The following is a 12,603-nucleotide window of genomic DNA, read 5'->3' as shown; positions in this document are numbered from 1 at the left end:
CGGATTGCAGGCCCATTCAAGTGAAGAGGTCCACATCCCTGATGCGATGAGCACAAAGTCAGTGCCCGCATATTGCATGAGACCTAAGCAGAAGGTTGGCTCAGATTGTACCAATGTACAGGCCATGTACCAACTGTATTTGACAATTTTGGGGAGATTTATCAAGATAGTCATGTGCTGTGCTTGTCTTGACATCCCCTGCACTCCCAGAGGACACTCCTAATTTATAGGGAGGCGCATCCTACGGCAGTCCATGCGCCTAAAGTGAAATCTACGGCAGTTCGTGGATGCTGTAGATTCCTAGAAAACTGGCATAAAAGATGACAAATGGGCCGTGCCCGCCGCCTCACCATATTCCCTTTTCAGAAAGTTGTGATATAATGCACTGTGGTATGGGAGCAGTGCAGACACTCGATAGCCTTAGGCCCCTTTCACACGGGCGTTGCGGGAAAATGTGCGGGTGCGTTACGGGAACACCCGCGATTTTTCCGCGCGAGTGCAAAACATTGTAATGCGTTTTGCACTCGCGTGAGAAAAATCGCGCATGTTTGGTACCCAAACCCGAACTTCTTCACAGAAGTTCGGGCTTGGGATCGGTGTTCTGTAGATTGAATTATTTTCCCTTATAACATGGTTATAAGGGAAAATAATAGCATTCTAAATACAGAATGCATAGTAAACTAGCGCTGGAGGGGTTAAAAAAATAAATAAATAATTTAACTCACTTTAATCCACTTGCTGGCGCTGCCGGCATCTCGTCTGTCTCCTTCTGTGCTGAACAGGACCTGTGGTGAGCATTCATTCCAGGACCTTTGATGACGTCACTCTGGTCATCACATGATCCATCACCATGGTAAAAGATCATGTGACGTACCATGTGATGACCGGAGTGACGTCATCAAAGGTCCTGTAACTGTACTTAATGCTCACCACAGGTCCTATTCAACAAAGGAGATGCCAGCCTCCGCGATCAAGTGGACTAAGGTGAGTTAAATTATAATTTATTTATTTTTTAACCCCTCCAGCGCTATTGTACTATGCATTCTGTATTCAGAAAGCTATTATTTTCCCTTATAACCATGTTATAAGGGAAAATAATAATGATCGGGTCTCCATCCCGATCGTCTACTAGCAACCGTGCGTGAAAATCGCACCGCATCCGCACTTGCTTGCAATTTTCACGCAACCCCATTCACTTCTATGGGGCCTGCATTGCGTGAAAAACGCACAAAGAGGAGCAGGCTGCGATTTTCACGCAACGCACAAGTGATGCGTGAAAATCACCGCTCATGTGCACAGCCCCATAGAAATGAATGGGTCAGTATTCAGTGCGGGTGCAATGCGTTCACCTCCCGCATCGCATCCGCGTGGAATACTCGCTCGTGTGAAAGGGGCCTTATAGGGGCTGTCTTCTGCAGGGTACAGAGATGTTCTACAGAGGGTCTCTCATCTATTTCAATGGAATGATGTTGCACTACATGCCGACTGCAGGACATAGGTTCGTCCAAGTTGCAGGTTTTGGTACAGATCCTTTGTGGATTTTGCTGAAAATGCAGCAGAAGTTCAGAACTCTGGCCATACCCCAATGGTTTAAAGGGGTTATGAAGCAGCATAATAGTAATGACCTATATCAGATCTGTGGGGGGCTGACTCCAGACATCGCTGTTTGAAGGGGTTGCAGCCCTCCTATGTGGTGACAGTGCAGGGTAATTACAACTGCTCGTCCCATTCACTCTCTGCTAGCTGCCATTTCATAGGATTCGCATAATAATACAGTTCTTCCTTTTGGGGACGATGGGGGGGTGTTCATGCCATTTCTAGCTTTGCTACGTCCAACATTGAGAAGTTTACCCAATGTGCTCAGAGTATATGCAGTGCAGAGACCTGTCACATACACACAGGGTATATAGCAAGGTGACGGTCACATTGTATACGGTATAAGGCAGGAAATGCATATAAATGATCTGCAGATAATATGGGAGAGTTAATTAAAAAGGCACTGATGGCCCCTTGGCACATTAGATACACCTCTCTTGTATATGCCACCCATACATGTAGATTAGCGTTTTGCCTCTAGTGGCATTTTGCTAAATCTCACCCAGCGTATTGTGTCAGACCCTGCTATGGGGAGGATGGAGCTGAATATGGTATTTTTTTGCACGTTATTGTAGCATTGGGTCTACAGAGAGCAGGGACCATACACATTCATTATCTGATTCAGTGATCTTCTCATTATTACAGGCGGCTAAGCACTGGCCACTAAGGGTCCGATCCTGCTTTATGAGTATAAAGGACACTCCTCCGGCTGCCATAGATCACAGCGCTCTGTACTGATGAAGCAGGTGACAAGTGGCAGCAGGGACCAGTTATATCTATGTTGGATTGTACTGGTTAATATGGTGCCACCTCCTGGTCAAATCAAGTGAAGAGGAAAAAAAAAATAAGTGAGTCAGCAGAGTAGCCAATATCAACCAATCACATTGCAGTTGTCGGTGATATAACAAGAATATAATGAGAGGATGACCACGCTAGTTTCCTCAGGGGCGTGAAGATCCAGTGAGGTCACCTCTGGTAGCGCGGTTTGTCGTCATCGGAACATGAAAGGGCATTGCCTAACAATTCTAAGTAGACTCTAATACAATGGTGCCTTATCTGTAGTTCTGAAACTACAACTCCCAGCATGTAGTTTTGCAACAACTGTTTAAAAACTAATTTTGCAACTAAAATTTGAATGGGAGCTGAGCTGCACTAACCTGCATGGTGAATGGAGCCAGAAGCACAGCTCAGTGCAGAGTGCCAGTTCTGGCGGGTGTCGGGTCCATCACCGATCGGGTATTGTGACCTATTCTAAGGAGAAGTTATCCATTTTAAAAGACAGGGACACCCCTTTAATGTTGCTGTAGATGTCGGAGTACTTTTAGTATATTGATGAGGGAATGGTACCCGGTCATAATATATTGGCTTCTACTGTGTGACGGGTGCCCACTGCAACCACTCAGCGCTGCCCTGTAGAGAGAAGCACTGGTTAAAGAGAAAGCCGCAGATCACCAGCATAGTACTCGGAGATGCCACAGGGACCTAAGTCTGGTCAATTTTTCCTAAACCATTGGACCCGTTCTTCAACACAGGGGCATTCACTCTTCTGGGAAGCTTTTCCTTAAGACTGAAATTTGTCCGTGGAGACTTGTACCCGTTCCGCCAATACACCATTTGTAGGGTTGGGAACTGATGTTGGGGAGAAGGTTTGGCTCGCATTCGACGTTCCAATTCATCCCAAAGGTGTTGGACAGGGCTGAGGACAGCCACTTAAAATTCCTCCATGCCCTTATAGACCTGGCATTATGCACAGGGGAGCAGCCATGCTGGAACAGCAAAGGGCGTTCCCCAAACTGTTCCCACAAAGTTGGGAGCATACAATAATGTAAAATGCTGAACATTACCCTTCCCTGGAAATAGGGGGTGAAATCCTGACAATAGCCCCAAACCATTATCGCTCCTCCACCTATTCCAGCAGGCACTATACATTCTGGAAGGTGGCGGAGAATGTGGTTTGGTTTGTTCAGAAACCTCCACCTTGTACACAGTCTTCTCCTGCCCCCGTCTCCGGGTAACATGAGACCTGGCAGCAGCGTCATCTCCACATCACCCATCATTCCTCAAAATGTTAAAATGATGAAATTTATTTCAGAACTTTGACAAAATACCCATAAAATTCAAAACTTCTACCATTACAAAAATAGGTCTCTACATATGATATGTTCAATCCGCAATGCCGGTAGCAAATGTTTTCAGAAGAGTCCTTTCCAGTTCCATGATACACAAAAGTTCCTTTCACCCCCTTGATAAATACGTATAAGTTAATCATTTAAATTAGAAATCCACATAATGTACAGGTCGATCGACGGCTGATTACAAAAAAATAACACAAAGAGCTGATATACAGAGATCCACACTGCCTGATGTGGGGTCTTGTGTCCGATTGTTCTATGGGCGGATGTTGGTCCCACAAGAAGCACAATACGGCTAAACGGAAGCAGCGCACGGTACAAAAGGCCATTCAAGTATCGCAAGAGGGACATTATCTTCTTATACTGTAGTGAGTTGTGCTGTGTGTAGTCGACCCTGCTGAGCAAAGGAGACCGCGGTGAAAAAAGGCAGCAAATCGAGAAGACCAACAATCATAATTACCGGTAATAACCCAGCAGCCTTCAGACATTCCTAAATATTGTACCTCCTCTTTGGTCAGGGGTCCCCATCTACCAGGGCAACTAATAATAAAGGGGTATTCCCACCTGGGACATTGATGACATATCACTAGGATATGGCCTCCATTTACCACTATGGCGCGCTCGCTCTGCAATTTTCAGAACTCCCATAGTGACGAATGGAGAGCCAGCCACGAATGCATGCTGTGCTTACCCTTCAATTTGGGGGCCCCGTTCTGGAAGTCTCAGAGGTGGGACCCACACTATCTGACATTGATGGCATATCCTGGCTTTGTCCTAGAGGGGCCAACCCCTTTAATAACAGCTCGAAGTCTGGGTTTCATTTATCAAAACTACCTTAAACCAATTACAGCTCAGATTCACATTTCTTAAAGGGAACCTGTCACCGGGATTTTTGGTATACAGCTGAGGACATGGCTTGCTAGATCGCCACTAGCACATCCGCAATACCCAGTCCCCATAGCTCTGTGTGCTTTTATTGTGTAAAAAAAAACGATGAGATGAGTCAGGGACAGGACTCATCTCAGGTTAAAAGCACACAGAGCTATGGGTACTGGGTATTGCGGATGTGCTAGCGGCCATCTAGCAGCCCATGTCCTCAGCTGTATACCCAAAATCCCGGTGACAGGTTCCCTTTAAGCTGCACTTTGATTGGTTATCATGCTCATTGCACCATCATGTAGCCATGCTATTCAGACAATATACAGTACAATGTGTGATCCAACATGGCGGAATATTACAGGGTTAGGCCCCATTCACATGACCGTAGTTTTTGGCCGCATCCGATCTGCATTTTTTGTGGATTGGATGCAGATCCATTGTCTCAATGTATGCTGTCCACAGTCCTGCAAAAAAGATACATGTCCTATTCTTGTCCGTTTTTCAGACAGGAATAGGCATTGTAACGATGGGTGCGCAAAAAAAAAAAAAAGGATGCAATATGGACGTCATCCATATGTTTTGTAGATCTGCGCTTTGCGGACTGCAAAATACATACAGTCGGGTGAATGCACCTTTACAGGAAAGGGGATAACCAGCTGATCAGTGGGGATCTGACTGCTGGGACTCCCATACAGGGTTCCATCCCCCCCATCCTGATGGAGCGGCAGGTCTCTATGGGACTGTCAGAGATAGCATAGTACTGAGAGGAAGATGGCCTCCGCTTGAGTGTCACTATGAATAATCAGGGTACGGCATCTACATAATATTACCTGACGGCACGCTTCCTAATCGTTTCTGTAAGGCCTCAAGCCGCGCTATGTAGTCTGTGAGTGCTCGATCGGGGTCGTAATTCTGAAGGTGGGAGCAGGGACTCAGATCAGAAGACGCATATCTGAGGAATAAATATCACAAGGACTGATGATGCATGCCCATTATACAGAAAAATAATTTTTCAGAATGTTTTTCATCTTTCCTTTCAGCCTCCCATTTCCCAGAAACAAGAGAAGCCATCAGTAAGCAGGTATCAGTTCTGATTACAGGAAAATCTGATTGACACAGCAGTGAGATGTGTGGTTAGAGTGCAGCCGAGCCTCTGCTCTGCCCTCAAAGTGATCCACACTGGTAACTTGGAAAGTTTTGCAGCTATAAAGTAGTATGCCAATGTAGGCTACCACCCTGTCACCTTGGTAGCATCATGCCATACCATACTGCATTCTTCTAAACATGTAGAACTAATCAGATTTTTTCTAAAACGGATAGGTGATGGGCAAAAAGTGTTTATGGGATGCTTACATTATATAACCATGAACTAGGTATACTAACTCCCCTTACGCATGTGCATTTAAAGGGGTTTTTCACTGGAAAAAAAAAAAAGTGCTGCTCCAGCCGGGACCGGAGGTAGTAGGGATCAGAGCAGCATCGGAACAGCAGTGGCAGGGGAGCGGCGGAGGTGAGTAATGAGTCTTTGTAACTATTAACATTGTTTGGTACTTTCTCCCTGGAAAACCTCTTTAATTTAGCCGGGCGTGCATGTATACTTTAACAGACAGAGGATGCTACATCGCGGCCAAGCATCTATGGCACCAGGGAAACAATGGGTCCATCTATAGGTATTGTTATATATGTTCGGTTAAAGAAAAATCACTATACCTGTGTTGGGAATTCACAGTGGACTGTGGGGAATCAAAGCCAGATCGGGAGCGACACGAGGAAAGCCTCTGGTCCCCATACATGTCAACACTGCCGGCCGGATGATACGGGGAATCCGTCCTCGCCTCATATCCTGCAGGAGATGTCAAGGTTAGTGCCTCTTTATAATCACGTAGAGCGATATAATAGTGCTCTCTCGAAAAGCTGCAAATACCCAATATCTTCTAAAACTTACTGAAGAGACTGCCTGCTAGCTCACGACATTTATATTGCTTATCTCTGGTGTCCTTCCTACCCCTCCATTTGTACTATTCATGGAGAAGGTTTTGCACCCCAGAACAAGGTCTTACCTGCAATTTGCCCAAATCCATTGCGGTTAGCGGTGCCTGCAATAGGACTAATAGGTCGCTGCCAGCGTCTCACCAGAAATTTCATCCTGAGCGGACCATAAGAAATAGATAACACAGTCCAGGAGGTAAAAATGTGTTGGTTTTTTTTTTAGGATTTTGCCATTGTTATCACATAGTAAACTGCATTACCTGGATATGGCTATTGCCACACGAACAGCGGAACGGAAGCGAGTGAAGGCCCTGGAGTGCTTGGGGATAACTTCAAGGTCAGTGTTGGTCGGCTGGCCGCCCATCCGCGCAATGAGCGCTAGCGTGGCCTCCTCACACTCTTGGAATCCCCCCAGTAACAGCAGGAGATATTTCTTTTGGTACACCAAGGCTTTCCTGAAGCTCTCCGACCGCAGGTATTTTCCATACACTCTCTGCAATAAAGAGCACCAACCATATTTGTATGTACAATGTGGGATCAGATGATCTGTAATGGGAGGAAGGTACTGGTTCTCCATGGGGACATCCATCTTTTGTAAGGAGTCTTACAGACCATGCTCCCTGGGCTGAGTTTGCAGTCAGGTGCACCCCATTCATTTACTCACCTGCAGTACACACCAGTGTAAAACCTTCACCCACACTGACCCAAATTGCCCCGACCTACCTTCAGGGCGGCATTGTCTGTGTCCCGCCCGAGGTCTCTCTGAATGGTTTCGTTCCTCAGCTCAGCCTTCACTTTGCAAAGCTCGGCCTCCGTTTTCTTCAGAGACTTGTGCAGGTTCAGCTTCTCTCTGGTCCAGGCCTCTCTTTCTTCTGTGAAGGAATTGATGTCTGTGGCATGACCCCAAGTGGACTGCAGGAGAGAAAATCGAACAGTCAGTGCTCGTCTCCAAATTTCGATCGAATCAGCTATTATACGGCATGGGCGTCACTAGCATTAATTATTCACAAAATTTTATTTTTTTCCCTGGCTTTTTATTGGAAAGCGATTTCCCTTTAAAATGTAAAACCTGCTAAGATCTGCTCCTGGTTTGATTTTGAATGGCACACAGAAGAGCGGATCTCCAGAATGAGGTATGAAAGCAAAATTATACCGCCATACAGTTACATGTAAGTGGTAAATGATAACTCTGGTGCTGTAGGGTACTGAAAACATTCCTGGTGGCCTAGTGGGTAAGGAAGGGCTTAACCGAAAAACAGGGGCTCATGTGAACATTGCTGGTGGGCTAGAGAAATGAAGGGGATATTGCCTGCTTCCCTTGTGGTCTATGGTAGTGGAGGGGTGAATGCTAGCGTCCCTGTTGGTCTAGGGCTGTGATGGCTAACTTCCGGCACTCCAGCTATGGTAAAAACGAGGTTTTTGTACTTACCGTAAAGTCAGTTTCTCTTCCGTTCATTGGGGGACACAGGCTTGACCTTGGGTATAGCTGTTGCCACTAGGAGGCGGACACTAAGCCCAAAGGTGTGAGCTCCTGCCTTCAGCTATACCCTTCCTACAGGGACTAAGCTAAATCAGCAAAAGCAGTAGGAGAAGAAAGACAAAATCACACTAGGCCAGACAAGGCCCGTAAACTAGAGAATGGGTGGGAGCTGTGTCCCCCAATTACGGTGAGTACAAAAATCTAGTTTTCTTATCCGTATCATTGGAGGACACAGGCTTGACCTTGGGATGTTACAGAGCAGTCCCAATGGTGGGCATAATGAGAAACCCTCCGGCCAATCAGAGAACCGCCGTCTGCAAAACTGTACGCCCCAGAGACGCGTCAGCAGACACAAAGGTGTGTACTCTGTAAAATTGTGTGGCCGAACCCCTTGATGCACTGCCAAAGAGGCCCCCACTGCCCGAGCCAAGTTTTGCTTAAAAAGAATGGAAAGAGACGAAACTTGCCCTTTGAGGGAGCTGAGAGCCAGCCCCAAGTCCATGCATGACTGCAGGAAAGACAAGAGTCGCGGCAACGAAAAACGAATGGGCGACAGCTGGTGACGCTCGCACCAACTAAAGTAGAACTTCCAGGTCCGGTGGTAGATTCGGGAAGACGACGGCTTTCTGGCCTCAATCATGGTCTGGACAACAGCATCCGAGAAACCCAGAGCCCTTAGTACCGCGGCTTCAACAGGCATGCCGTTAAATGTAGCGACCCTAGATTCGGGTGGAAGATCGGTCCCTGCGACAAGAGGTCCTCCCGAAGAGGAAGACGCCAGGTTTCGTCGGCGAGGAGGGTGACTACAGATGCACGCCACACTCGGCGTGGCCAATCGGGGGCGACGAGAATGACGGGCAGACCTTCGGACCTGATCTTCCGGAGGAGACGCGGAATGAGAGGAAGAGGAGGGCACACATAAGGAAATGTGAACTAACTCCACAGAATCACTAGGGCGTCGCACGCCAGGGTCATGGGATCCCTGGACCGTGCGATGAAGTCCTATACCTTGTGGTTAAAGCGGGAGGCTATGAGATCCACGTCTGTCTGACACCATCGCTCGCAGATGGCTAGAAAAACTTGCGGGTGAAGAGCCCATTCGCCGGAATCGAGATGCTCCCGGTTGAGGAAGTCGGCGATCCAGTTGTTGATGTCGGGAATGTGAACTGCCGACAGCGCCTGAACATGGCTCACCGCCCAGCTGAGAATGAGAGCTGTTTCCGCCATGGCGCCCTGGTGATTGAGGTACGCCACCGCCGTGGATTTGTCAGACTGAACTCGAACCAGATGTCCCCGGAGATGGTCTGTGCAATGCAACAGAGAGAGATGAATCGCTCTCAATTGCAAAATGTTGATTGGGAGGGAGTGCTCCTCGCTTGACCACACACCTTGAACGGATAGATTTCCAACACTCTCCCCCAACCCCGGAGGCTTGCGTCCGTTGTCAGCACCGTCCAACGGAGAGAAAGGAAAGAGCGTCCTGAAGTCAGCATCGGGGACATCAACCACCACTTGAGGGCACGGCGGGTCGGGGCAGAGAGACGTATGGGCCGATCGAGGGAGGCTGGGGAACGGTCGCACTTGGTTAGAATGGCTCGCTGAAGAGTCCTGGTATGGAACGGAGCCTAGGGAATTGCTTCGAAGGCAGAGACCATGTGACCCAGAGCCCGCATGCAGTGACGAATGGGAAGAGGACGGGGCCGCAACAAGGGGAGAATCTGAAGACGAAGAGTGGATAGCTTCTCCGGGGGCAAGAGTACCTTGGCCTGAAAGGTGTCGAGTAACATGCCCAGAAAGATTAGCCACAGAGATCGATAAAGACATGACTTCTGCCGGTTCAGGATCCATCTGAAGCGTTCCAGGGTGTCCAGGACTATGCGCAGGTCGTTGCCCGGAATGATGGACCCTTTATCAGGATATCACATCTGAGCGTTTTACAGCGCGTTCCCACACGCTGTAAAACGCTCAACAGGCAAGAACCAATGATTCCCTATGGGAATGGTTCTCACCTGAGCGTTTTACAGCGCGTACGAACGCGCTGTAAAAAGCCCGACGCCCCAAGAAGTACAGGAGCTTCTTTGGGGCGTCTTGTCGCGCGTTACCGTACATAGACTTCCGGGAACGCGTGACAATGGGTGTTCGCTTGTTCCGGAGCAGCGATTGTAAACGCGCATACAATCGCGCTCCATCCCGTACGCTCAGGTGTGAACGCAGCGTTAGTAAGGAATCGCCACTATACCCCTGGCATGGAGCATGGCCATGACCGCCGCCAGAACCTTCATAAAGGCTCTGGGAGCTGTGGCCATTCCGAACGGGAGGGCCACAAACTGGTAGTGAAAGGGACCCACTGCGAACCGGAGAAATTTTTGATGACTGACCCAGATGGGAACATGAAGACAAGCGTCCTTGATGTCTGTCGAGGACAGGTACTCCCCCGATTCAATGGACGCAACGATCGATTCCATCTGGAAGAGGCCCATGCGAAGGAAGCGGTTGAGCGCCTTGAGGTCCAGAACGGGATGGAACGTCCACTCCTTTTTGGGGATCACAAAGAGATTGGAGTAGAACTGCGAAAACGGTATTGCGCAGGAACCGGGACAATGACTCCCTGCCGCAGAAGTGTGTGAATAGCCTGAAAAAAAAAATTGCAGACCTGCAAAGCAGGGAGGTCTCTTAGCCCCTGTAGGAAGGGTATAGCTGAAGGCAGGAGCTCACACCTTTGTGCTTAGTGTCCGCCTCCTAGTGGCAACAGCTATACCCATGGTCAAGCCTGTGTCCCCCAATGATACGGATGACAAACTACAACTCCCAAGATGTACACTTGCTTGGCTGTTCTCAGAACTCCATGGAAATGAATAGAGCATGCTGGGAGTCATAGTTTCACCCCAGCGGAGTGCCAGCCATCACTGGGATAGGGTAAGGGATCATTAATGCCTGCTTCCTTGGTGGTCGCAATGGAGGAGATAATTGTATCCCTGGTGGTCTAGAGTAATGAAGGAGTTCATTCTGGTAATGTAAAAGTCAATCATTGTTTACTTGGTGGTCTTGGGTAATGGAGGGGTTAATACCTGGTGTCACATGGTTTGCCTCCCTAGGCACCAGCTGTTTCCGGTGTCTGGTCAGGTGTCACGCTCAGCTGGCGTATGGCTGTTCTTTTTATGATGAGGCAGAGTGATTCAAGAAAGCTCTGCCTGATCATTAGGGTGAGCTTGCCCCCCTCTCCATCCCAGTTTACAGACTTACACCTTGTATGGCTGCAGCTCTGTCACAACATGAACACTGACCAGGATACCAATGGGTTAGGATCTATCCCATAATTGGGCAATCTATCAGCAGAATACAGGCTGCTATTTAGGACCGCCTGTATTCTACCTATAAATAATATTCCTGCTGGTCTGTGAATCACTGCCTGGTACCTACATGGTCTGCGGAGCCTTCTCTCGCCCTGTGATGGGAGATCTCCCTCTCCAGCCTCAGTAAGGCGTTCTGCAGATCGTTCTTCTCGTTTGTTAATCTGCTCACGTAACCGGTCAGCTCTGCGTTCTGCGTCAGCAGCTTATCCGTCAGGGTGTTCGCCGAAATGCCTGGGGGTAACACTAAAGTCTGGAGGGAACAGGTAAGAGGACATACATTGTAGTAAAATATCATCAGAAGATGACGGATACATGCTAATCCTATGTGAAGAGGAGCACAATGTAACACGACAGCACAGGACAGCCTTAAAGGGGGCTTCTGCCTATTGGAAAGGAAGGTTAAAGGGGTTGGCCCACCTTACACATTGGTGGCATATCTCTAGGACATGTCCCCAATGTCTGATGGACCCCGCACCTATTTCTAGAACGGAGGAGCCTGAGCATGCACGTCCTCCCTCATTTCTATGGGACTGCCGAAACCTCAGCCTCATAGGAGTGAACGGAGCGGAGGCTGCGCTTGTGCTGTGTGCTTCCCACCCTTTTCTATGGGACTTCCAAAAATAGTTGAGCATTCCACTTGGATATTCTCAGCACTCCCATAGAAATGAATGAAGGGGGCCGTGCAAGCTCATGTTCCTCCATTCTAGAGATAGACGCGGGTCCCAGAGGTAGGACCCGCACCTATCAGACATTGGCGGCATACCCTGGTGATATGCCCCAATGTACGAGGTGACACAACCCCTTTGATCAGTGTATAAGGGGTTGTCTCTCCTTTTCAGATAGAAGCCGACCTAGTGACCATCTGATCGCCACAGGCCCGGCTTCTCTAACCCCTGGAGATTAGCTATTATGGCCAGGGGAGGCCGCATATGGCGGTACTTTTCCTTCTGCAGCAGCTGTTGGAGGGGAAATATAATATTAAATGGCAGCCACTTGAATGGTTGACTGTGTAACGCAATCACGGGCCCAGGTCAATCCATTCTGTCTCAAAGGGTGCGGGTCTAACGTGTTTAATACGTGACCTGTGAAGCTATCAGCAGAACACAGGTTACTGTTTGTGGCAGCCGGTATTAGTCTGAAAGGATAACTGCGGGGATTTTGCCGCTACTAGAAG

At 48.4% G+C, this 12,603-nt stretch overlaps 2 protein-coding genes across 9 annotated transcripts in view; both read right to left on the bottom strand.

Moving 5' to 3' along the window:
* Positions 1 to 3,670: 3,670 nt before the first annotated feature.
* Positions 3,671 to 12,603, bottom strand: part of AKAP9 (A-kinase anchoring protein 9) — a 247,751-nt gene continuing 238,818 nt past the window's right edge. For 7 of the 8 annotated variants that reach the window (XM_040431142.1, XM_040431147.1, XM_040431146.1 and 4 more), the window contains 7 exons: positions 11,497 to 11,679; positions 7,320 to 7,508; positions 6,857 to 7,089; positions 6,668 to 6,753; positions 6,318 to 6,450; positions 5,438 to 5,559; positions 3,671 to 4,125 (listed from right to left, as the gene is read on the bottom strand). In XM_040431142.1, coding sequence (XP_040287076.1) covers positions 4,079 to 4,125; positions 5,438 to 5,559; positions 6,318 to 6,450; positions 6,668 to 6,753; positions 6,857 to 7,089; positions 7,320 to 7,508; positions 11,497 to 11,679 — 993 coding nt within the window. In that variant the 3' untranslated portion in view covers positions 3,671 to 4,078. The remainder of the gene's footprint in view (positions 4,126 to 5,437; positions 5,560 to 6,317; positions 6,451 to 6,667; positions 6,754 to 6,856; positions 7,090 to 7,319; positions 7,509 to 11,496; positions 11,680 to 12,603) is intronic. The other variant, XM_040431144.1, reaches the window with a different exon arrangement.
* On the bottom strand, positions 8,200 to 10,000 carry LOC121000608. Its single transcript, XM_040431151.1, has 2 exons — positions 9,139 to 10,000; positions 8,200 to 9,105 (listed from the first exon to the last, which is right to left on the bottom strand). The coding sequence occupies exons 1-2, from the start codon at positions 9,922 to 9,924 to the stop codon at positions 9,079 to 9,081; spliced, it is 813 nt and encodes a 270-aa protein (XP_040287085.1). The 5' UTR covers positions 9,925 to 10,000; the 3' UTR covers positions 8,200 to 9,078.

This window comes from Bufo bufo, chromosome 5 (assembly GCF_905171765.1).
Source record: "Bufo bufo chromosome 5, aBufBuf1.1, whole genome shotgun sequence".
NCBI classification, from domain to species: domain Eukaryota; kingdom Metazoa; phylum Chordata; class Amphibia; order Anura; family Bufonidae; genus Bufo; species Bufo bufo.
Note: the sequence above shows the minus strand (reverse complement) of the source record. Positions and strands in the feature narration are given on the sequence as shown.

Excerpts from the sequence above, each read along its gene's own strand:
- LOC121000608 (XM_040431151.1), bottom strand. The coding sequence starts at position 9,924 with ATGGATCCTGAACCGGCAGAAGTCATGTCTTTATCGATCTCTGTGGCT. Across the intron at positions 9,106-9,138 it reads AAGTTTTTCTAGCCATCTGC|GCCTCCCGCTTTAACCACAA; the intron begins GAGCGATGGTGT and ends GTGGATCTCATA.